Source organism: Megascapheus bottae, chromosome 22 (genome assembly GCF_031878675.1).
Source record: "Megascapheus bottae isolate mThoBot1 chromosome 22, mThoBot2.hap1, whole genome shotgun sequence".
Lineage (NCBI taxonomy): Eukaryota > Metazoa > Chordata > Mammalia > Rodentia > Geomyidae > Megascapheus > Megascapheus bottae.
This window is the reverse complement of record NC_143530.1, coordinates 17,842,201-17,868,179: the sequence shown is the minus strand read 5'-3', so window position 1 is coordinate 17,868,179 and position 25,979 is coordinate 17,842,201. Positions and strand designations below refer to the sequence as shown.

General features: G+C 40.7%; 1 protein-coding gene across 5 annotated transcripts; it reads left to right on the top strand.

Annotated features, from left to right (window-relative positions):
* The first annotated feature begins 105 nt into the window (after nucleotides 1-105).
* Gmnn (geminin DNA replication inhibitor) lies at nucleotides 106-24,592 on the top strand. Of its 5 annotated transcripts, none has more exons than XM_090356296.1 (7): nucleotides 106-1,019; nucleotides 18,560-18,617; nucleotides 20,252-20,329; nucleotides 20,793-20,940; nucleotides 22,500-22,582; nucleotides 22,846-22,956; nucleotides 24,189-24,592. In XM_090356296.1, exons 2-7 carry the CDS (start codon nucleotides 18,567-18,569, stop codon nucleotides 24,348-24,350), a joined length of 633 nt encoding a protein of 210 aa, XP_090212422.1. In that variant the 5' UTR covers nucleotides 106-1,019; nucleotides 18,560-18,566; the 3' UTR covers nucleotides 24,351-24,592. The 5 variants fall into 5 exon arrangements, with proteins under 5 accessions (XP_090212422.1, XP_090212419.1, XP_090212421.1 ...); XM_090356293.1 differs by lacking the exon at nucleotides 106-1,019 and adding an exon at nucleotides 16,317-16,457; XM_090356295.1 differs by lacking the exon at nucleotides 106-1,019 and adding an exon at nucleotides 16,779-16,808.
* The last annotated feature ends 1,387 nt before the right edge of the window (nucleotides 24,593-25,979 follow it).

Here is a 25,979-nt window from a genome sequence, read left to right as displayed (position 1 = left end):
CCACTCTGGGGAGTTGGCGCTTCGCCCCGCCCTCCGCTTACGTCATAAAAGCCCGCCTTTCTGTCCTGCCGAGGAAGTACCCGGATGAAGTCGCTCTACCTGTGCCTCCTAGCCATTTAGACCAGGGCTGGGCACGGAGTGGTTGCTCAACCGGGAGATCCGAGTCGCAGATCTCGGCGGGGCAAAGTCGGGTCCGAATGGGGACTGAGAGTGGGTGTGGGAAGGGGGCGGAGTGAAAAAGTAAAAGGGAACGCTTTGGAAGGCTAGGAGCAGATTCTTGCTTCGTTTCGTTTCCGTCGCTGGCCGTCCTTGTGGGGATCTGCTCCATTTGAACCTTGCCACCAGCAGCCGAAAGTTCATTTCCAGTATTTGGAAGTTAGAAAGCTGGATGCAGCGGAAAAGTTCCCTGTCCCCCGCCCCCACCCTGCGTGGCCCGGGTCTCTCCCCGCCACGTGCGCTGCCCGGCACCTTTGGTCCTCCGGCTTGTCAAACTAGGTCAAAGCCGCCCTGTAGGCGTGGCGCGGCCCGGGCTCGGGAGGGGAACAGCCGGACCTGGTTGGGGTCCGTTCTTCCCCTCCTACAGCCACACCACCATTTCTGTACACATCTCCGAGGACTGCCGACCTACATCCTGTCCCTCTTGGGGGAAGCTTGTCCTCAAAACGTGACGTCCTCTAGGACGTTGGCCGCTGAAGCACAAATCGGCCTTGACACCGAAAAGAGCGTTGGAGACCTACCGTTTTCAGAGCTCTCGTGTGCAGATAAAAAGAAAAGTTATGTAATCCGCAAAGGTCAATGACTCTCGTTAGCTAAACCAGTACTCCTTTAAACTGGCTGCCGTCTGTGATGAAATTGTGGAAGCCTCGGTTCCCCAGCTGTGTTCTATTTCGTGAAATGAAAATGTATTCGCTGTAATAACATTTAAAAGAAATTCCAGGAGCCAAAGAAATTATGGGACTCACTCCTCAATATACATTGTCCAACACCAAGGTTGGACACCTTCTCCTAATCTTGAAAAGGTAAACCTTGTAATGGTAGTTGGTGCTTGGCTGATTTCACAGTCCCATGACAACTCTATAGAAAGTTCACGGAGGGAGCAGATGATTTCACAACGTTTTGAGCATTTAATCATGAATTTAAACAACTTTCTTAAAATACTTATATAGCATACCATTAACCTATTTGAAGAATGCATTCTAAAGGCTTTTAAGCAGGGTTGTGTAGCCTTATCATCACCCTAAGAAGAAACCCAGGAATCCATTTAGTAGTTTACTCCTCTTCTGCTTTCTCAGCCCTCGGCAACCCCTAATTTATATTGTTTCTACACGTTTGCCTTTTCTGGAATATCATATTCATTAAATCAGTGTATTTTTTGTTATTAGCTTCTTAGCGTGTTTTCAAGATCCATCCATATTATAACATGGATGTAACATGCAGTTACTTTTTATTCACTAATATTTCGTTATTGGATATTGTTTACTTATCAGTCAATAGATATTTAGATTATTTCTGCTATAAACATGTTTAAATTTTTTTTCAGTTTCTATATTTCGGTCATACTGGCTCATGCCTGTAATCCCAGTTACTCAGGAGACTGAGTTCCAATTTAAAGCCAATCTGGGTTTCTCAAAAAGGTACTGAGACTTTTATCTCCAATTAATGACCTAAAAATTGGAAGTAGAGCTGTGTCTCAAAGTAGTAGAGCAGTAGCCTTGAACAAGACCCATAACCCATGGGGAAAAAAAGAAGGGAGGGGGGACTAAGCCAAGCACTGGCAGCTCATACCTGCAATCCTAGCTATTCAGAAAGCTGTGATCTGAGGACTGCCTTCAAAGCCAGCACAGGCAGAAATGCCTGTAAGACTGACTCACCCCTAATCAAGCACCGAAAAAACTAGAAGTGGAGCTGTGGCTTAAGTGGGAGAGCACTGGTCTTATGCAAAAAACTTCAAGGATAGTGCCTAGGTCCTGTGTTCAAGCCCCAGGACCAACACAAAACAACAATAAAAATAAAGTTGCAAAACTTTATGTTCTGATAGAGAACAATCATGGTGTCAGCCATGATCAAATAAGCCAAGAAAGCATGAGGCCCTCAGTTCAACCTTGCATGTTACCATAAAGAAAGAAGTGATCTTGTGGTTTGATTTGCCTGACTTTATTTTGTCAGGGTAATGTATATTCATCAGGTAGTGGGTACATTACTTCATGCACATTGATACCCCTCTCAAACATCTTTTTTTTATTTTTTTTATTGTAATTAGTAAAAGGGTTACATGATATTTGCCAGATAGAAGGTGCATTAATTCACATACATTGATACCCTTTCACATGTCTTGGTACTCAAACATCTTCTTTTCTCCCCTTCCCTTTAAACTGGGGTTGGCTCATTCTTGGCTTTTTGCCTTAATTTGCTCCTTGTTAAAAGACATGATTAATCCTCCCACTTGGAAGGCTGTTGTGAAGGATAGTGAAGAAATGAACATATGAAGAATTCAAAGTGATAACAAAATGCTTAGGAAATGTTTATTGAGTAAAAATTTTTAAAGTGTCTACAGTGGCAGTCTGTCATCTGTGGCAACAAGAATAGCCATTTTATGGGTACAGATTATTGTTGGGATCAAAATACGCAAGTGACTAATCACATTGGTTACAATCCAGGGAGAGGACCTGAGTGACCTGCAAACAGAAGTGGGGGGAAGGGGTGTGGATTTTTGGCAGTGTAGACTTTGACTCCATTTGAATTATTAACTATATATGAAGGTTGAATCTAGGAAATGAGCTGGAGGTAGAATAGAAGACCATTGTTTCTTGTTATTATTACCATTGTTATAATTTTTTTTTTGCCAGTCCTGGGGCTTGAACTCAAGGCCTAAGCACTATACTTGGGTTTTCTCAACATGTGTACTGAGGAATTGAACCCTGGTCTTCATACATGCTAGGCAAGCACTCTACGACTAGATCAAACTCCCAAGCCCCCACAATTATAATTTAAAGTGAATATCAATTGCTTTGATTAAAATACTAAAAGAACCAGGTACTGATAGCTTACACCTACAATCTTAGCTATTCAGGAGGCTGACATCTGAGGATCATGATTTGAAGCCAATCAGGGCAGAAAAGTGTGAGACTTTTTTTTTTTTTCCAATCCTGGATTTGAGCTCAGGGCCTGAGCACTGTCCTTGAACTTTCTCAAGGATAGAGTTCTACCACTTGAGCCTCAGCACCACTTCTGGCTTTTTTCTACGTATGTGGTACTGAGGAATCAAACATGGGTCTTCGTGTATGATAGGTAAGCACTCTACCACTAGGCCAAACTCCTGGCCCAAGTGTGTAAGACTCTTATCTCCAGTTAACTACCAGAAAACCAGAAGTGGCACTGTAGCTCTAAATGGTAGAGTTAAAGAGCTCAGGGACAGCACCCAGGTCCTGAGTTCAAGCCCCATAACTGGCAAAATTCCTCTAGTAGGAAAATTCCTGTGTCACTCACCTATCCAGTGTTCCTAGATTTAGACAGATGCTATGCACCCTCTATGGGATATCCCCATAGAGAGACCGTGAGGACAAGTGGAGATGATGGCCATCTACAAGACGTGAAGAGAGGCTTCTGAAAAAACCCTGAACAGTTTCCACTTGGGATCTAAGACTGCTAGTCCTGGAGCTGTGGAGAAATCAGCTTCTGTAGTTTTAGCTTTCCCTGTCTGGAGTACAGCTGCTGGAGAAAACAAACACAATAATTATATGAAAATGACTGTCCTGGGCTGGGAATGTGGCTTAGTTGCAGAAAGTGCTTGCCTCCCACTGGGTTCGATTCCTCAATGCCACATAAACAGAAAAAGCTGGAAGAGGTGCTGTGGCCCAAAAGCTCAGGGACAGTGCCCTGAGTCCAAATCTCAGGACTAGCAAAGAAAGAAAAAAGAAAAGGACCATTCTGTGACCAGAGCATGGAGATGGGAGGGGAAACCAGTGTGAAAAGATTCATGCAGACTGAAGTGCCAGTAAATGTGTCAAATAGAAGCCTGTTGGCAGAGAGACTGGAGCTTAAGAGAATATTGTGCAGGCTTTTTTTCCCCCTTTAAGCACTGTTGGGAAGATGGCGTGACCTTGGGGTGAAAGAATGAAAGAGAAAACAGGGAGCCAGGGAAATGTGCAATAAAGGGATGGCAAGAAGAGCAAAGGGAGGGAGGGAGAGAGAGAACTCTTAGAAAACAGGATGGGAGCCAAGGAAGAGAGCATATGAGGTAGAAATTTTTTTTTTAATGCTGTAGAGATGTGGAAAGAATGAGAAATCAGAAGAGAATAGAGTTAGCTAAAAAGAGGTCATTGTTCTTCAGAGGTCTTTTGGAGAGCAGTTTCAGTGTGGCTGTGGGGATGGAAACCAGGTTGCCAAATATGCAGCAGATGCAGGTATGGATAGACAGCTTGTGCAACCCAGGGCACATGTTACTGCTCCTTTAGGACATTAGGTAGCCCCAGAGGAAACCAGCTTGGTGGGAGCTGGAGGGTGATGATTCTCCTGGGATCTGTTGCATAATTGAAACTAAACTGAAGAGGAACTGAGGATGCAGAGAAGCCCTGGCAGAGAAGTCCTCTAAGGGCTGTGTGGGCTGGTGAGAACACTGTGGATGAATTTATTTTTGCAAGAAAAGGTGAAGGCTGCAGATACAGCTCAGTAGTAGAGTGCTCCATATGTATAAAATACTGGAGTGATCCCTAGCATCATCACCAAAATGAAAACAAAACAAAAAACAAAACATGAGAGTGAGATTAGACTCAGATTCCCAGGGAACCTGAAGGGAAAGATTCTGAAATTCAAACATCTGTAGCAGCAACACAGAAATGGAAGCTAGAGAATATGAGAATAAGAAAGTGGAGAAAAGCTTGAAGAGAGAAGACTATGTTCATTTGAGAAATTCTGTAAGTTCCTAAGAAATTACTAAAAAGATTACAGCAATAGTAATTGCCAACCACAAATGGAAGCTTAAGCATCTATAAGGAAAAAGAAGTATAATCTGCAAGTGTGACCTTGAGAAGCTCCTTTCTGAATCTTTTTTTTTTTTTGCTTTGCCATTTTGTGTTCTGGAATTCTCTGCCAATACATCTATAATCTGTAGCCAGGAAGCATCTCTGCTAGGAAGACTTCAACTAAAAAATCAGCTATTGTTTTCTCAAAGTGAAAAAAGTGTCTACAAAGTCAAATGGTTAAAAGCTTTGGAGAGGAATACTCTGCTAAGCAAGATTAATCATAGGATAAGCTTGAAGAAAGAAATGGAAGTTGGAAGTAGGGCTATGAATCATTCAGTTGTTGAACAAGACCATCAGATCACAGACTCCTTCCTTCTGCTCTGCCAGTTTTTGTTGATTCATGAAACTGAACATCAGAAAAGGCAGAAAACAGAAGGAGTCAGGACAAAAGTCTGGCTCTTCTTGGTGCAATTTTTTTCATGAGGGGATATAGGAGGGGAAAATCCTCTCAGTCTTGTTTCAGTAGACATTCCTTAAACATTATTGGCCATTTAACTAGCAATTATTAGGCTTGAGAAAGTCTGAGAGACATAAACTAGCTCAGACGGATGTCTCTTGGAGCTGGGTAAATGTTCTGACAGAGGAAGGTTCTGGTAACAATAAAACCAAATTATGTAAAAAATAAAGGAAGGAATGACTTAGATATCCTTCTGTTAAAGTGGATTTCACTCACATAGACACATCATGGCCAAGTTCAGAGACAAATGGCACATTTTCTCTCATGTGGAAAGTAGATCTAAAATGCACCATGACATTATAAATTGTACAAGACTGTAAGCACTCATACACTGTGACACCAAAGAGATTTTTTTGGAGGGGGACAGTCCTGGGGCTTGAACTCAAAACCTGAGTACTGTGCTTGAGTTTTGTCAAAACTAACATTCTATCACTTGAGCCACAGCACCACTTCTGTTTTTTTCTGTATATGTGGTACCAAGGAATCCAACCCAGGGCTTCATGAATACTAGGAAAGCACTCTACCCTAAGCCACCTTCCCAGCCTTGTACATTATCTTTATAATCATATGTATATATATGTATATAAATCATGGATCATAATTTGGCATCACATTTGTAAGTTTCATTACATTTTCAATAGTTCAACACCTTGGTGATATTTTGTATATATGTACATGTACATGTGGTGTGTATGTATTTCTTAATATATAAGGAAATATATTTTGCATTTTGCTATGGTGGCAATCTTAATATATAACTAATCTTAATGTATAACTAACCAAAGTCTCTAAGTTTTTTGTTTTGTTTTGTTGTGTTTTCTGAGTTGTTATCAAGGCTGTCACTCCTTCCTATTATGGTGAACAAAGATATATTTGTAATCTAAATGCTTCTTCTCTAGTCAAAATGTCTGACAGTTGGTTTGAGGTCAGGATCCCAGCCTGGGGTGATAGGTAATGGCGACTGGTAATGTTACTGTGTTACTGTGTCACTACCCTTCCTAGTTGGGAATAATCTGTAAACTGAATAAGCACTTCAGTGCCAACATGTAAATTGCTCCTAGTCACTGAACAGCACAGGGAGAGGCAGAGCTTGTGGCAGGCCCAGATGCTCCTGCATATGTTGACTATGATGTATGATCATGAGGGAACTGCTCCATGTGTTCTGAATTACTGAAACTACTTTGAGAAATCAAGGACACATAAGTAGAAGTCAAGTGTATGGGGGAGAAACGATAAGTTTTTGGTTTTTTTGTTTTTCAAAAAAGAGGAGACAAAAAAGTACAGTGATAGCACCCAGGTCAGAATTCAAGTCCCAAGAACAGCAAAACATAAAAAGAGGAGACATTGGAGCTGGGAGGTTAGCCTAGAGGTAGACTGCTTGTTTTGCATGCACAAAGACCTGGGTTTAATTCCTTGGTACCACATACATAGAAAAAGCTGGAAGTGGTGCGGTAGCTCAAGTGCTAGAGCTCTAGCCTTGAGAAAGCCCAAGAACAGTGCTCAGGACCTGAGTTCAAGCCTCAGGACTGGCAAAAAAAAAAAGACATTTAAATTCTCAACGTGGGACTAATAAGATTGAAATCAACTATTGGTAAAATTGAGAACACACATCCAATCAACACAGGATTGTTCAAACCACGGTATCATCTCTCATTTGGTTAACCTGAGGGTCTCGCTGACATTACTTCTGTTATGTTGCACAGATTCACCAACTGTGCTCTCCTCTCCATGCCACTTCCCTTTTAAAAGATATTGATTAGGAAGGGCTTGTTTGCAGAACACATATGGTAGCTTCTCTCATTCTACATTTGTTTCCAATTTTACCAATAGTTGATTTGAAGTTTACTAGTCCCTACTGTGAAAATTTAACTGTCTTTTACAAAAGCATAAAAACAACAAAAACCCTTCAGATACCCACCTTCTACTCCTGTAACACACACATTTAATTTCTATTCATGTGTCTTTGATTTTTCCAAAGTAATCACTCAGACCACATGTAGCAGTTCATTCTGAATCCTAGCGATGAATCTTATCTAGCTCTAGACACTTAATTCATCCAATGGTTTTACTCTATCATTTGGTTCCATTTTTTTCTTCATTAACCCTTAGTAGGCTAGGCATGGTGGCTCACACCTGTAATTCTAGCTACTCAGGAGGCAGAGATATTAAGGATCAGAGTTCAAGACCAGCAACAGCAAAAAGTTCACAAGACTTCCTCATCGAAACCAATCAAAGCTAAGGGTAGTGATGCATGCCTGTTATCCCAGCCAATCAGGAAGAATGAATTGGAGGCCCACAACCTGCCAAGACATAACCATGATCTCCTGTTCCGAAAAACGAACAAAAGCAGCTGTCTGTGGCTCAACTGGAAGAGTACCTGCCTAGCAAGTATGGGGCTCTGAGCTCAAAACTCATTTACCACCAAAACGACAACAAATAAAAGCACAAAAGACTGCAACATAACAACAACAACAACAACAACAACAACAAGTTTTCCTCCATTGTAAAGGTCAGCAAAATATAGCCCTCAGGCCAGTTCCTACTGGAGGCCTGGTTTTGTACTGCCTGAAATCTAAGAATGGTTTTTTAATACATTTCTAGAGGGTTATAACAAACCAAAGAACAGTGTATGAAATACAGAAAGACTGAAATATTTACTCTCTGGTCCTTTGGAGAAAGAAGCTTCCAAATCCTGATTCAGAGCAACAATTTGCTTTCCCTCCCCCCATGGAAGTCATATTATGTTTTAGTAAGAGGAACTTGTGGTTATTAATTATAGAGCAGACTATTGATTTAGACAGAGGTCCTACACGAGGCCCCAAAAGACCAAACGAAAATAGTCACTTAAGCTTAAGTTAAACACCACCCAGCCAAAGCCAAGTTGTTTGACCTTTTTTTTTTTTTTCCTGAGTAATACAAGAGGGGAGGTACACAAGGAGGGGCAGAGTGAGAGTCAGGGGAGAGAAAGAGAGAGAGCTAAGTCCACAAACAGGCTATATCCAGCAGGTGCAACAACAAAAAATCTCTGCTTTCACCTTTACAAGAACAATAACTTTGAAACCAATTCACTCTTTTTGCTTCTTGCTTCTGCTTTCTTCAGTTCTTTCCTGTCAAAGAAGACTCACTGGCCAGGCTTCCCAGTTCTCTTTGGTTTTGAGGTTTACAATAGGGCAAAACCTAGATACATAAGGCCATATAGGATGAGGCTAAATGAAAGGACCTCTCTCTTGGTTTTGAAGGCTGCTGGATTCAGGAAGTGTTTTGCCACTGGAACCTTAACAGTGTAGTTTCGTTTTCACCCTGTCTCATAGTCCTGATTGCAAATCACTTCAGTGGTGCTTAAAAGCGATTACTGAGCAATTTGTTCTTCGTAAGTCCATTGAACTTTTCTGAGGAAAATAGTTCCCAACTATGCTTTCAAGACAAAATATTCTTTGGTTGTGTTTGCCGGAAGCTAATCCTACTTGCCCTGAGTTAAGGAATCCAGTTAAGGGAGGTGGGGTGGTTTTATTCTGAGAGAATCCCTTACAGAACTCTTGCCTAGGGAAGAGAGTGGCTTACACTCTCTCCCATTACATCAAAAAAATGTTTTCTTTATTGTTTTGATATCCAAGACATTTAGGTTGGACTCAAAACCACTGCAATAAAGTCACCAGCAATCAGTGAATAGAGCTAGGAGTCATTTTAATTGCTGCTCAGACACTGCTCTCCACTTTTGGGCTAATGGAGAACAGCCCCAAATCATGGGGCTTGAATCCGGGCAGGGCTCTGTCCCTGAGCTCTTCAGCTCAAGTCTACCGCCCTACCCTTGAGCCAAGTCCCGCTTCTACTTCCCATTTTTTAGAGGTTAATTGGAGATAAGAGTCTGAGGTCCTTTTGTTCCCGGGCTGGCTTTGAATCTTGATCCTCAGATCTCAGCCTCCTGACTAGCTAGGATTACAGGCATGAGCCACTGCACCCAGCTAACAGGATTGAGTTTTTAAATACCACGGAAAGGTGGTCTTGGTCACACACAGATGATTGTCACTGTATGATGCCCTCGGTCAATAACCACAAGAACGGAAATCACACGCAGGTGGTTGTCAAACAGGTTAAACATTTTTACAAAAGCGGAATTTGCCAGCTAAGCTTGACAAGTTATGATATATAGTCCAGGCTTCAGCCTTTTCCTATCTACTGGCTCCTTTCCAGCAGCATATAAACATGCTCACACACTTGTCATCTTGGCCTTCCCTTCACTGCCAGATTTCTTTTTTGGGGTCATGAGGCTTGAACACAGGGCCTGGGCACTGTTCCTAAGTTTTGTACTAAGGCTAGTGCTCTACCACTTTGAGCCACAGCTCCAGTTCAGGTTTTCTGGTGGTTAACTGGAAGAGTCTAGTGAACTTTCCTGTCTAGGCTGGCTTTGAATTGTGATCCTCAAATCTCAGCTTCCAAAGTAATTTGGTTTACAGACATGAGCAAACATGAGGGTCTAGATCTCTTTACTTTGCTAACTACACAAATTTACCTTTCTACTCTGACTTTATCCTGCCTGCCCCCCACCCCGTGACCCCCCAATTTACCGCATCCAATAGCAACTTTTATTGATAAAGTAATTGTTTCTTTTCAATATAGAATACTTGACTTTTGACCAATGCTAATTAATGCTTAATTTTTAAAATGCTTAAAATTCTTACAAATCTTTAAGATGTCATGCTTAGATGGTTTTGCCATATAATTAGCTTAGATAATATTGCCACCTAGTGGGCAGGGGAAAATTCTTCAGGGAACTACAAGGACTGACAATTTCTTGGTAAATAATACTAATATATAATAATATATTGTTATATATTATATTATTATAGCATTATAATATTATACAGATACAAGTATTATCTTAATATATCATATTATCATTTTCTTGGTCATGAGACTCAAACTCAGGGCCAAGGTGCTGTTCCTGAGCTCTTTTGCTTACGGCTAGCACTCAACCACTTTGAGTCTCTTGCAGTTTTCTGGTAGTTAATTGGAGATAAAGAATCTCATGGGTATGTACTAATGACATATAAACCCTCAACTTAATTTTAATTATGTTCTAAAATCTCAGTGCCAGTGATTGTATATAGAGATTCCCTTCTTGAATACTTGTTAAGCATGACATTTGAAATATGATGTAAAAATCAATGTTAATAAATTCTTTAATAATAAAATAAAAGAATCTCATGGAATTTCTTTCCCCAGCTGGCTTTGAACCATGATCCTCAGATCTCAGCCTTCTGAGTAGCTACGATTAAGGGCACGAGCCACCAGTGCCCAAGCTTGGCAAATTATTGTGGATATAGTCATTACCATTCTGAAACTGAATCTAAATGCCCTATTTCAGGACTAAGACTCTTGGTCTGGTATTTACTGCAACTTGGGAACTCTGGATGAATATTCATGAAGTTAGAGATTTTCTTTTTCCTTCAGTGTTTTGGAGATACTTTTTCATTCATAATTCTTCATAATTAACATACTGAAATCTGTTGAGCATCAAAATATAAAGATGACCAACTTTGATCTTTCTTAAAGTTCAAGACCTGACATTTTTACAAAGGAGGTAAAACATACTAAAAAGCATGTAAATAGCACAAGCACTATTGTGCAAAGATTGAGATACTTCCGACAGGTCTGTTGAATGACATATACCACCAATATACAATGGGTTGATATTCTCACTCATCAGTTGATATGTATACACACATACATACATTTCAATTTGACTGAGGAAAGGCAGTTTAAGGATTTCCCAATGAATAAAGTATTCTTATGTAGGATATTACAAAGGTTGGCACAGGCCAAATACAGAAGACTGGTGAACCTCTCAGGTCCAATGGCAGCTAGCTTGTATCAAGTGGGCCTCAGTTTCCACCATCCTTTGCATTCATGAATGCAGAGGAAGTTTCATTGCATAGTAGTGGTGGAAGCTAAGCAAAGCCATCAGTGCCTTGCCACACGAAAGAATCTAGTGGCCATAGGAGAGAGAAAATTGCCTGGGAAAGTGTCAGGAAAGCAGCAGGTGGTGGGTGTGACTGACCCCTGATCTCTGCCTACCTTAGGCCTAAGACAAACCTTTTTTTGTGGGGAGAGGAGGTTGTTTTGTTTTGTTTTTTGTTGGTTATGGGGCCTGGACTCTGGGCCTGTCCATAAAATCTTCAGCTCAAGGCTACTGCCCTATCCCTGGACCTGGGTATTGTCTCTGAGCTCTTCAACTCAAGGCTATCACCTTACCCCTTGAACCACAGCACCACTTCCGGTTTTCTAGTGGTTGATTGGAGATGAGTCTCAAGGACCAGGCTGACTTTGAACCGTGATTTTCATATCTCAGCTTTCGGAATAGCTAGGATTACAGGCGTGAGCCATCCTTGACCAGAATGGGAGGGTTTTTTTGTTGCTGTTGTTTTGTTATTTATTTATTTGTTTATTTATCTATCTATTTATTTATTTATTTATGCCAGTTATGGAGATTGAACTCAGGGCCTGGGCAATGTCCTTGGAAACATTTTGCTTAAGGCTAGCACTCTGCCACTTGAGCTGCATCACCACTTCTAGCTTTTTCTATGTATGTGGTACCAAGGAATTGAACCCAGGGCTTTGTACATGCGAGGCGAACTCTCTACCACTAGGCTATGCTCCCAGCCTTAATTTATTTTTTTATTGTTATTGTAAAGGTGATGCACAGAGAGGTTACAGTTACATAAATCAGATAGAGTACTTTTCTTATTGAACAATGTCATCCCCTCCCTTGCTCTCTCTGCTTTTCTGTCCTGTCCCCACCTACAAGTTACGCAGTTCATCTTCAACATCCGGTCTAGTGAGTATCACTGCTGCAATTGTTCGCCCTATGTCCCTCCATTTCTGGGTACCCCCTTACGCTCCCAGGGACAGATAAACTAACCAAGAAGACAAAAATAAAACAAATAAACAAAAACAAAAACAGCAACAAAGAAAATAAACTCTCTTGTTTCATTTCTTGAAGTTCATGTCAGTAAATATTTTATATGATCACATGCAGACAGCTATTGCACCTTTGTGATCTTCTCCTAAGAATATCCTCTATTGGTCTCACTCTGTGAATGCCTAGAGACCTGCATAATTTATCATGTCTCAGAGTGTTGGGGTTTTTTGTTTTTTTTTTCATACAGTGTGTTCACTTGTAAATTTACAGGCATAGTCTAGGTACCACAACTGAGGGAAACCATGCAACTATGTTTCTACATACCCACCTTTTCTGTGACGAAATGACTAGAAAACTTAGGATTCTAGATATCACAAGTCTGCCTAAGGATTATGCCCATCAATCTACTTCACAGGGTTTTAAAATCTGAGCCTGAAATTGCTTTTTTTCTTTTTTGCCAGTCCTGGAACTTGAACTCAGGGTCTAAGCACTGTCCCTGAGCTTCTTTTGCTCAAGGCTAGAGCTCTACCACTTTAGCCTCAGCAGCACTTCCGGCTTTTTTCTATGTATGTGGTACCAAGGAATCGAACCCGGGTCTTTGTGCATGCTAGGCAAGCACTCTACCACTAGGCCAAACTCCCGGCCCCTTGGTCACTTTTTTTGAATGCCATGTTTCAGATACAGTGCTTAGAGTGTTACATATTACTTTAATTTTCAGAGCTACTGGTGACATTGTCATTATTGCTTCCATGCTAGTTTTCAGGTAACTGAAATTTGGGAAGGCAACCTAAGGTATTTTGTTTTTTTTTTAAAAAAATCAATTTAATAAGTGAGAAAACACCTCTTGATATTATGTTTTGGGTTTATTTATTTATTTATTTTTTGCTAGTCCTGGGCATGAGCTCAGGGCCTGAGCACTGTCCCTGGATTTTCTCAAGGCTAGGGCTCTACCATTTGAGCCATAGCACCACTTCTGGCTTTTTTCTATGTATGTGGTGCCGAGGAATTGAACCCGGGTCTTCGTGCATGCGAGGCAAGCACTGTACCACTAGGCCAAACTCCCGGCCCCTCGATATTGTTTTTGACTTACCTTTTTTTCTGTTGTCTTGTGGTGCTGGATGTTGAACTCATAGCCCAGGTTTAGTAAGTGCTCTACCACTGAGTAACATCCCTAGAAAATTCTCTTTAAGTTAGGATGAACACATTGTCATATGTTTAAAAGGGATTTATGTATTTCTTGAACTCTTTGTACTATTCTGTTCCTTTTCAGTTTAGAGGGAAAAAAAAGGTGAAAATGAGAACACATTGGCCTGATAATAACAGTATGGGAGCCAGTGGCTCATGTCTGTGATCCAAAGGCTGAGATCTGAGGATGGTGGTTCAAAGCCAGCCTAGGCTATGAGACTTTTACCTCCAAGTAATCTCCCCAAAAGCCAGAACTGTAGCTATGGCACAAAGGTAGAGTGTAAGCCTGGAACAAAAAACTTCAAGGACAGAGCCCAGGCCCCTCGTTCAGACCCCAGTACCTGAGAGAACAACAAAATGTATAAGTTTCAGAGTTCAGATCTGAAGCTGGGTAGTAACACCTGTACTTGGCTGACCTATACAGGGATACCTGTATCAGGTTATCCATCTATTGCCTCTCAGCTTCCAATGCATCTTTTCTGCCTGCTCAGGATCTGGAACATTACTCATTTTTCCCTTTGGTGCTTGCATTGAAGCTCTGGCAGTAGAGGATGCAGGAGGGTCACTCCAGAAAGCAACTTTCCAGGCACCCACCTTTGGGAAAAAAGTAGAAATGACTCTAGTGAGCCCCTGCCCGGAGATCAGCTTTCTCTGGTACCCTGGTAGGTTGGGTTGTTGGTAAGTTCCTGAGGGAAGATTTCCAGCAAGTTTTATGGATGGAGCACCAAACAGGCTAACATGTGCCCCTATTCCAAGAAGGACTGGCTCTCAGCTGGGTAGCTGGATTTCCCTTAGATGTTCTTTGTATTTAGATAAAAGAGGAGTGGAGTGGCCATTCCTTGTATTACATTTCTAAGAGTTCTAAGCTATAACACTCAAAAGACTTTTCTTCCTTCCTCAGACCTGAGATCTAGACATGGTGGGTAAAGGGAAGACAGTGGAAGGGAAGTCACTACTGCGGGCTTATGCGTACAGAACTCATTGGAAATATTCCCTCTGGAACTTGCCGTTGTATCTAGAGCTAATAAATAAGAAATTAATAACCGGTACCAGCATGTGGTACTAACATTGTTCTTCACAAAGCAGGGAGTTTAACAGAAGTAAAAGCAGCATGCATGAAATATTTTATGAAAGATACAAATGTTAACATAGGATTAAAAGTGAATTGGCTTGAAGGATACCTTTATTGACTTTTCCCAGGCTCTAGTCTACTTGAAGTTTTTCCCCTGTTTCCTCTCTGCTGTGTCATTATCTGGAGCAGTCACTTGATAGCTGACAAGGCAGCCTCTCTTCCACCTCCCAGCAGCTAGGCAACTCCTTATTTTCTCCTTTAGTCCTCCCAGGGACTTTTCTACATGGTCTCAGCTCCTTTATTTTCCAGCTTTATTGGGGTACAATTTATAGGGAGTAAAATTTCTGCCTTATGTATACTATTGAATGAAATTTGGCAATTGTTCAGTTCTGTAACCACCTGCACAATGGAGACATTTTTTTAAACATGTATCAGTATGGGCTGGGAGTTTGACCTAGTGGTAGGGTGCTTGCCTAGCATGCTTGCCTAGTATGTGCAAAGACCCGGGTTCAATTTCTCAGTACCACTTTCATAGAAAAAAAAAAGGCAGACGTGGTGCTGAGGCTCAAGTGGTAGAGATCTAGCCTTGAGAAAGTCCAAGGACAGTGCTCAGGCTTTGAAGCTCAAGCCCAGGACTGGGCTTTTAGCATTCCAGGGTCATTAGGGTTAGGGTTAGTTTGCTAGTTCAAACTAAGGTTAGGGTTAGGGAAGAGTAAGTGTAGGTAAAACTGAGCTTTCTACTAACAATTAGATGTAAAGTACATGTGATATTTAAAAGAAATGACAATATTTCCATTATTTTTCCTCCTCTGAATCATTAGTTTTCTAATTTGCTTACATTTCAACCCTCACTTACTAAAGACAACTTTGTTAAAGGTTAAATGTAGTTATTAATGTTATCCTCTTCCATCAAATGGAATTCTGAATAGGGAAACACTGTTATTAATTGAAAGGGGAGATTTATTCTCAGCACCTAGAATAGTGCTTTTTGTCGTTTTGTGTTTTAACTCAGGACTTGAACTCAGGGCCTGGGCACCACTCTTAGCTTCATCCTCTTAAGCCTAGTACTCTACTAATTAAGCTGTGCCTCCTCTTCCAGCTTCCTGGTTGTTCACTGGAGATGAGTTCTAAGAACTTTCCTGCTCTGGTTGACTTCCAACTGTGATCCAACCTACTATCTCACTGTCCTGAGTAGCTAAAATTACAGGTGTAAGCCAGTGCATGCTATTTTTGTTCGCTTTAGGCTATCAGTGAATACTTGTAAGATTATTTGAAAATGAATTGTCTTATCTCACCAAAAATACCAAAAAAAGGCCAAAATATAAAGCTTTTTAATATGATTTAGGAGGTCACAAAATTAACCTTGCACTACAGGCACGATTACATTTTCCTTCTCTTGTGTAAGTCAAACGGGGCCAGGTTTTTGTCTAGCTGTGCATCCCAAAAGGAAGTTCAGAGAGTCAGGGTCAGAAGGTCTAGGTAAGAGGACACAGACCCACCAGTCAATTGCACCTGTACGCAATTCCAGCCCAAGGGCAGTACGCACCAACGCCGACTGCGCAGGCGCAGAGGGGCGTGGTGGATATGGGCGGAGGCAAGAGGCAAATCGCGGGAAATCCTATGGCCCCGCCCCCGCGCATTGCGTCATTACGCCACGTGGTCACCTAGGAGCGGGCGGGTCGCTTTTGCTCTGGACGCGCTCCAGAAGCTCTGGAGGCCAAATTAGGTCGCCCGTGGGTCTCGTACCGGGGGCCGCCGCCATAGCTACCTGCGTTCCATCCGAAGCCGAGCGTTTTTCATCCAGTAAGTAAGAGACGGGGGGCAGGAGGTGGGGTCTCTAGAGTCGGTACGGGCCCTTCATAGTCCGCGGTCCCTCCGGCCAGCCAGGAGCGACGTACACGTTCTGACAGGCTCGGGGCTCTGGCCGGCGGAAGGGCGAGGGGGCTGCGGAGCCGGTTACGGGCACTTGGACGGGGGAAGAGAGAGCGAGGCCATCGGTCCCCCGGGGAAGGGTCGGGCCGGCGGGGTCGGTTTTGGCGCGCTCTGGCGTTCGCGCCTCCCATTGGCTGGCGGGCGACGTCGCGTGGTCACGTCGTCGCGTGGCGCACGTCCTCCTAAGGCGCCCGCCGCCCGGTTGGTGGGCTGGGCCGCCGGGTTAGTGGCTTGGGCGCTCGGGGCTGGGGATGGGGGTGCAGGCGGAACCTCCAGATCCGCGGGGGGTCCGGAAGTTTAGCTCCTCAAGCCCGGTCCCTTCCCCTGCTAAAATAATGGTGTCAGATCCTAGGCAAAGGGCTGGATGTCTAGTGGTTAGAAAAGAACCAGAAGATTAAACAAACCCCAGATGAGGCTGCACGGTTGCTAGCTGGAGTTCTGGTAAACGGGAAGGGTTAAACTTCATCAGTGATTTTCTGCTTTTTAAAAATTCTTGCGTCCCCCCACCTTTTTTTTGTTTTTGTTTTTGTTGTTAAGCACCTATGGTAATTGAGGGCGCTGCCATCCAACTAAGAAGTTTCCCTGCAGTATTTTCTCATCTTTCATGTTGGCATTGTTTATTTGCAGCTTTCCAAGAAATGTTGCTCGTGACCCAATAAATAATTTCATAGTGTAGGACATGACCTGTACTTTGGAAACACTAGATTTTGATGAAATCGTACAGGACAAAAAAACAGCGCCTCACACGGAGTCGAGTTGTGTTTCATAAACCTTGTTGTATGCTTGTGTGTACCTGTGTGTGTGTGTGTGTGTGTGTGTGTGCACTTGGACATTGTGCTAAAATGTGGGTCATAGTTTGAAAATTGCTGCAGAGAGTCAAAGCACAACAATCAAAATTATTAGAGGATCACTAGAGTTCACTTTGTTTTTTTGTCGTCCCCCCTCCCCCCCAGCCCCTAGTCCTAAAGCTTAAACTCAGAGTCTGAGCACAGTCCTTGGGCTTTCCTAACACTCTACCACTTGATTCACAGCACCACTTCCAGCTTTTTCTATGTATGTGGTACCGAGGAATTGAACTCGGGTTTTCTTGCATGCTAGGCAAGCACTCTACCTCTAGACCAAACTCCTGGTGTTCGGTTTTGATTGAGTGTGGCTTTGTTAACTACTGTCCTTATCTTCTACCTTTTACCTTCAGACCCCTTATTAGTCCTTTTGTGTTATGTTGGTGGTTAAACATTCCCTATAAAAATCAGTATCTAAGCTGGGTGCCAGTGGTTTAACGCACCTGTAATCCCCAGCTACTTGGGAGACTTGAGAGCTGTTCAATGCCAGCTTGGACAGAAAAAGTTTATGAAACTTATCTTCACCTAACAAAACAGCCTCACTGTCCCCCAGAAAAGGCAGAAGTAGTACTGTGGTTGAAGTGGTAGAGCACTAGCCTTGAGCAAAAAAGTTCAGGGACCACACTCAGTGCCCTCAATTCAGGCCCCAGCATACACAAAAAAGTGCCTATTCTCAACTGACTGAATACTAAACCACATTAATGCCACTTTCAGGTTTATTATAGTTCCTTGAAACAGCCAAGTTAAGGTGTTGTTTTTAGTGCTGTACCACTAAGCTACTTTCCAGGTTTTTGAGACAGTGCTTTGACATTGCTGTTTTGCCCAAGTTATCCTCCAGATTGAAATCCTCCTGCCTCTGCCTCCCAAGTGCTAGGATTACTGTGTGTACCACCATACCTGAAGAAGGCTATTCTTTAGAATGCAGATAGCTGTCCTTTGCTTTCTCTGGCGCCCTGTTTTCAACTCCTTTTACTTTCTATTTAATCAAAGACACTATCTTGATACTGCTACTGTGTAGTAGCATCCCGTTTATGATTCTAAATACTGTAAAAATAAAATCTAGATTCTACCTTCTGTTGCAAACTGTATTGGAATTTTTAATAACTGATTTTTTTGTGTGTGCTTCTGTAGTTAGATAATGAATCCCAGTATGAAGCAGAAACAAGAGGAGATGGAGGAGAATGTAAAGGTATGTAATATAATCCTGTTAATATGCTGTAGAAAGCCTGTAGTTACAAGTTTTTGTTTTAAATTTTTTTGATTTAGCTGGATGCAGTGGCTCACGCCTGTAATCCTAGCTACTCAGGAGGCTGTGAGATCTGAGGATCACCAGTTCAAAGCCAGCACTGAGAACTAAAGTCAGGGAGACTCTTATCTCCATTTAACTAATAGGTAACCAGAAGTGGTGCTGTGATTCTAGGGTGGGGCAGTAGCCTTGAGCTCTTTGAGCTTAGGGACAACGCCCAGGCCCAGGGGTAGGGTGGTGGCCTTACTCAAGGCTAGTACTCTGCCACTTGAGCCACAGCACCACTTCTGGCTTTTTCTGTGTATGTGGTATTAAGAATGGAACCCAGGGCTTCATGCATGCTAGTCGAGCCCTCTACCACTAGGCTATGTTCCTGGCCCAGGGGAATTTTTTTTTTTTAATGCCAGTATCTTATCTGTATTTTTTAACCATAACTAACACCAAACATTTAAATAAATTAACGTTTCTTATACTAAGATTAAGATTCCAAAATTATGTTTTCCTCAATTTGTCTGAATTGTATAATCTAAGTTATATCTGAAATGTTGTAATATTTGTTCTCACAGAAGTTGGCATTTGTCCTTCAGTTAAATAGTAAGATAATAATCAGCAGTAGAAATTTTACCGTGGGAAAGCTGAACTTTGTCATGTGAAGTGTCGTGAGGAATCAGTAACTTTCTCACGCTGGTATGGTATCATGTTCTTGGCTAACCTTGTTTGAGTATTCACCATTGTTTGCTATCCCATGGTGGCAGTCTAACTAATGATTTTTTGTAAAAATAGAGAGAGCTTTCAGATCAGGAAATATACAGAGGCTATTTACATATTAAAAGGAAGGCAATGTTTTTTCCAAAACAATAGCTTGGGCATTTTTCAGATGTTTTAGTATGCCTTAAGTGCTGTCATTTTTAGCAATCTTCTAGTGAATAGGCTTGAAGCAAATCTGCTTCTACACTCAGGTAATAATGGTTGAGGTGGGTTGGTTATTGTTACACATGTACTTGGTTTTATGTACAGTATGTCCTTAAAAATGTATTTCTTTTGTGAATACTATCAGTTTGGGGTATTCACTACTTACAGATGGTCTGAGACAAATCCTTTGGGAAGAAATGATTTGATATAAATAAATAGACTCCTCAATTAACTTTTTTTGAGATCATGATAAATGTTTTGATGTTTCCTTTTACAAAAGTAGAGTGTTAAGTTTCTGGTTTGTGTGGAAAATATTTTTGAGTCATTGTACTGTCACCTATACTTGGGACTATTATTAAGAACCCAGAAAGTGTGTTTTAATTAGTTAATGCTTAGCTGGCAAAATGATTATAGTACACATTGAAATGAGTAGTTTGTGTCTAATTTGGGTAATAAGCATTTTTAAGAATTTCTTCAAATTTTATCATACCCTTAATTTCTTGTTTAGATTACCATTATAAAGTTACATTGCAGGCCAGTTAATGTTCTTACTGATTTCCATTTCCCAAATTACAGTAGGACTACGTTTTAACTACATAGAAATTTAGTAACTAAAAAAACCATAGAAGCATAGTAACCAGGTAATGAATTATTTTGACTTTTAGAATAGTCCTTTTCCAAGAAGAACTCTGAAGATGATTCAACCATCTACAGTTGGACCTCTTGTTGGAAGAGAAAATGAGGTATGAATTACAGGGCCAGTGTGGATAACAGGCAATACTACCTCTCAGTAAAACTTTGTCAACATTCTTTTAATCTAAAATATCTTAAGTTGTTGAAATGTAAAAATAATACAATATATCTTTCCCAAAGAAGATAGTTCTATGTGTGTGTATTTTCATTTTTTCTGAGTTTTAATTTTTCAATTTGGGAAGTTCAGAACTGCTAATGAAGAAATCATGGGTGAGCATATTGAGAATACTGTCTTTCACTGGTGCTAAATTTAAATGTAACATTTAAACACAGTGAAAATAATTTCAGCTGGGCCTTATACCAAATTGATGTAAAAATAGTGTTTCCAAATAACATTCCTAATCCATTGCTACATTTTTTTGGTGTAGTTTTGAAAGAAGCTATTTTGATATATGACAAAATTACCTATTTCTTTTGTCACTAAATCAAAGTAAATGACTGTTTCCATTACAGTTGCCTAAAGAGTTATCCAAAAAGAAACATTGGAATGACCAGTTAACATCCAAGACTTCCAGCTCCAAACTTGTTATTGACCCAGAATCTAGTGAAAATAAAAATATTGAAGGAGTTACTCAAGAAGCATTTGATCTTATGATTAAAGGTATTAAAAAAAACAATTTTAAATTGTGCTGTAGACAAATATCATAAATGTTATTTGTCAGTACCACATGAATCCTTTCCCAGCCTCTTAATCTCAGAATACTATAAGATACTGTATTTGTTGGTTTTTATTTATTGGTTTGAATTAGATAGGCACTGTTACTGATGAGCCATAACGTTAGCCCTGTTTTTCTTTCTTTTGCCAATCATAAGGTTTGAATAAGCACTGTCCTTAAACTTTCTCAAGGCTAGCACTCTACCACTTGAGCCACTTCTGGCTTTTTTCTTTTTTTTGTGAGTCACTGGCCTTGAACTCTGGGCCTGGGCATTGTCCCTTCAGCTAGGCTACCACCCTACACTTGAGCCAAGCCGTACCCCTTAGCCAAGCCCCACTTTCCATTTTCTAGGTGTTAACTGGAAATAAGTGTCTCAGGTCCTTTTGTGTGGGTGCTGGCTTTGTACCTTGATCCTCAGATCTCAGCCTCCTGAGTAGGATTATAGGCATGAGCCACTGTGCACTCCACCACTTGGGCCACTTCTGGCTTTTTTTTTGGAGGGGAGCGGGGGTGGTGGTCATGGGGCTTAAACTCTGAGCCTGGGCACCGTCCCTGAGCTCTTCAGCTCAAGGCTACCGTCCTAGCCCTTGAGCCACAGCCCCGTTTCCTGTTTTCTAATGATTAATTGGAGATAAGAGTCACGTTCTTTAGTGCCTTGGCTGGCTTTGAACCCCCATCCTCAGAGCTCAGGCTCCTAAGTAGCTAGGATTACAGGCATGAGCCACTTCGCCTGGCTTAAACACAAATTCTTGACTATTGATGTTTCATTACTTTCTAATTTTTCAGGTAGAAAACAAATGATGCATTGGTAATATTAAGCCATGACTGGATCATTTTCTTTTCTTTCCTTTTTTTTTTTTTTGCCAGTCCTGGAGCTTGAACTCAGGGCCTGAGCACTGTTCTTAGGCTTTCTCAAAGCTAGAACCTCTCCACTTGAGCTACAATACCATTTCCACCTTTTTCTATGTATGTGGTACCAAGGAATTGAACCCGGTCTTAGTGTGTGCTAGGCAAGCACTCTACTACTAGGCCAAATTCCCAGCCCCCTTCTGGCCTTTTTTGTATGTGTGGTACTGTGGAATCGAGCCCATTGTTCATGCTAGGCAAGCATTCTACCACTAGGTCATGCTCCCAGCCCTGCAGTTTTCTTTCTTTCTTTTCTTTATGTCAGTACAGGGGCTTGAACTCAGGGTCGGGGAGCTGGACCCTTAGCTTTTTCACTCAAGGCTAGTGCTCTACCCCTTGAGCCATAGCTCCGCTGCTGGCTTTTTGCTAGTTAATTGGATAAAAGTTTCAAAACTTTTATTATAGGCATGAGTCACAGATGTCTTGCCTTTTCTTCTTTTTTTCTTTTTTCTTTGTTTTGAGACAATCTTGCTGTTCCTAGGCTGGGTTTAAATTATTTCTCCTGTCTCAGCCCCCTGAATATCGGGATTACAGGAATATATGCTATCACTCCAGGTTATAGTAATTTTTTAAGATTAATGTAAAACATTTATTTCAGAAAATCCATCCTCTCAATATTGGAAAGAAGTGGCAGAAAAACGGAGGAAAGCCCTCTATGAAGCACTTAAAGAAAATGAGAAAGTATGTACTAAGTATTAATTTTTGTATCATTTAAAGAAAAATTCTAGTCTTGTTCTACTTTTGCTGTATTAATAACATAGTTAGATTAAGAAAGGTTTGACAAGAAGTGCAACTGTTACCAAATTACCATACAAGATAAATCCTATTATGTTGAGATCTAATTTTATGCGACATGTGTCTGTCAGTTATGCACTTGGAGGCGTATAATTTGATTTAAAGCATAGTAAATCTATGAAATACTGAATTTTATTTCTATTACATAGCTTTATAAAGAAATTGAACAAAAGGACAGTGAAATTGCCCGCCTAAGAAAAGAGAATAAAGAATTGGCTGAAGTAGCAGAACACGTACAGTATATGGCAGAAGTAATAGAGGTAGGTAATTTCATGTTCGCCTAATCCAGAAACATCTGTTTTCCTATAAACTGAAGCAGTAGTGTGATCTAGTAGGCAATTGGGCTGTAATCAGATTTTGTAGGTTTGAGTTTTTGCTCTTAAATAGAAGTTGGATTCATTTTCTTTACAGTGCCTGCATCTAAAAAAAGTTAAGATTATTATGTTTCATAGTGTGTGACATTACTGACATATAAAACTGTTCATTGGCACTCTAATTGAATTTGGCTGCTTTATCTGACTTAAAAATTAGAATGCGTAGTTAAAATTACCTAATGTGTAGCTAAAATTGGGGTGGGCAATGTTGGGTAGCTCACGCCTGTAATCCTAGCTACTCAGGAGGCTGAAATCTGAGGATAGCAGTTCCAAGCCAACCATAGGCAAGAAAGTCTTCATGAGATTCTTTATCTCCAGTTAACCACTTAAAAAATGGAAATAGTGCTTTAGCTCAAAGTGATAACATTGTACAAAGGAGCTTAGAGATAACACACCTCAGCCCTGAGTTCAAACTCCACCACCTAAGACAGGTCTTAAGACTTGTGTTTGGAAAAGAAAACTGATGGGAAGTTTTTAAATCAAAACTTCTGTGTTGAATTATAGCCTATATTTTTAAGATGTGACAAAACTTTACATTTTAATTTTAAGTACTGTGAAGTATTGTTCTGCAGCTGATTAAAATGTAGACAATAGTCCAATTTATAATCTACAAAATTAAGGAAAGTAAGTAAAGGTAGTGAGTAGAAGGGTAAGAAGAATGTTGAAGGACTGACATTGGTCAGGATATATTTATAAACTGCGTTTATACAACTACTTATAAAGGTAGTAATAATAGAGGTTGGACTTGTGGCTCAGTTGGTAGGGCACCAGCCAGTCAGCAAAGCATCAGGTACCAAGGTGGAGTCTTGGTGTCATATATATATTATATATATATATATTATATATAAATCAAGTTCTCATTCCAGTATTCTAGAGAAAGACCAGTTGTCCTTTGAAATCAGTTCTGTGTTTTAAAGAATTGATAAATGATTAAGCATTGATTTGATTTGATTGATACAATCTAGCATGATGGAGACTTTCATTTACTGTTTAAAAGTGAATTTCAGAAGCAAGAGGAAAACAATCTATTATAGTATTGAGGGTCAGCTGTATTAGCATGCTGATAATGGGGTTGTTTTAAAGGTTTCACAATAAATGTCTGGTTTATTCTTTGACAGAGGCTAAGTAATGAACCTATGAAGAACTTTGAGTCACTGGATAGTCAGGAGTTTGACTCTGAAGAGGAAACTGTTGAGGATTCTGAAGTAGAGGACTCAGACGCTGGTACAGGTGCTGAAGAATCTATATCTTCCTCTACGGATACAAAGCCATGTATATGAATTCATTAATATTTGACTCTTGACATACTATACCAAGGCTTACCCCCATTCTCATTCTTTATAGCAGAGTAAAGAACTACATAATACAAATGCTACCATCAAATTTCATCATTTGGATCCTGTATTAAAATACAAATAGTATGTATTTTTAAACCATGTTGTTATATGTAAATAGTATTTTCATTTTCTCAGTTGTCAGAAATGACTTGTATATATGATTAAATAAACTTCATTTTCCTATTGATTATTATATGTGTATCTTGGAAGAATGAATATAAAGGGTCTTTATAGAAAATGTTCATTCTTCCTCTTTTCTTCTGTCTGATCCCTGTACAGATTGAGAGAGTTGGCTGAGGTTTTTTTTTTTTTTTTGCCAGTCCTGGAATTGAGCTCAGAGCGTGAGCACTGTCCTTGGACTTTTTTCAAGGCCAGAGCTCTACCGCTTGAGCCTCAGCACCACTTCTGGCATTTTTCTATGTGGTACGGAGGAATCGAACCCAGGTCTTCATGCATGCTAGGCAAGCACTACCACTAGGCCAAACTCCTGGTCCATTGGCTGAGGTTTTTTAAACTCCCAAATCTGCTTGTATCTCAAGCTCACTGGATCACTATTAATTTTCAGAGTTTATACGCAGGATTACAGGCATGAGCCACTTTTCTCAGCCATCTATAACATACGACAATTATGTAGTCAGTATATCTTCTAAATAAATCTCTATTTTGTGAGCTACATTTTTTAAAAAAATGTATCAAGGGGCCGGGAGTTTGGCCTAGTGGTATAGTGCTTGCCTAGCATGCACGAAGACACGGGTTTGATTCCTTGGTACCACATACTTAGAAAAAGCCAGAAGTGGTGCTGAGGCTCAAGTGGTAGAGTTCTAGCCTTGAGAAAAATCCAAGGACAGTGCTCAGACCCTGAGCTCAAGCCCGGGACCGGCAAAAAAAAAAAAAAAAAGTATCAAAAATTTTAGCATAATGGTTCAAGTAGGAATAAAGTGATTTTTCTTGCATTCCATATAGGAAATGAGGTAAAGATTCTGAATTTAATTTTTTTCTTTATTGAGAGATTAAGTATATTTATATTTCACAGTACTATGACATAGTTATACTTAGCTAAAGTCACAATAATATTTACTTTCATTCTTCTTCTTTTTTTTTTAATGCCCTGTCCTGGGCCTTGAGCTCAGGGCCTGAGCACTGTCCTTGGGCTTTCTCAAGGCTAGAGCACTACCACTTGAGCCACAGCACCACTTCTGGCATTTTTTATGTATATGGTACCGAGGAATTGAACCAGGGTGTTCATGCATGCTAGGCAAGCACTCTACCACTAGGTCAAATTTCCAGGCCCCGTTTTTACTTTCATTCAAATCTACAAAACTTAAGATGATGAAAAATACAAAACCCTCAAGTCTTTAACTCTTTGAATATTGACAATAAAAGTATTTCTTCCATATCGAGCGGTATGTACATTAATTTTGCTAATATTCTTTAATTCGGCTGTTCTTTCTCTCATTCTCCCCCTCTCATAGTGCTTTAGTTTCATTAATGTCAAGTGCAGCTGATAGGTCCTGTTGCTGTGCCCTCCTCCCACCTTCCCTCAGATGTGCTCTTGTATGGGCCATATAAGGT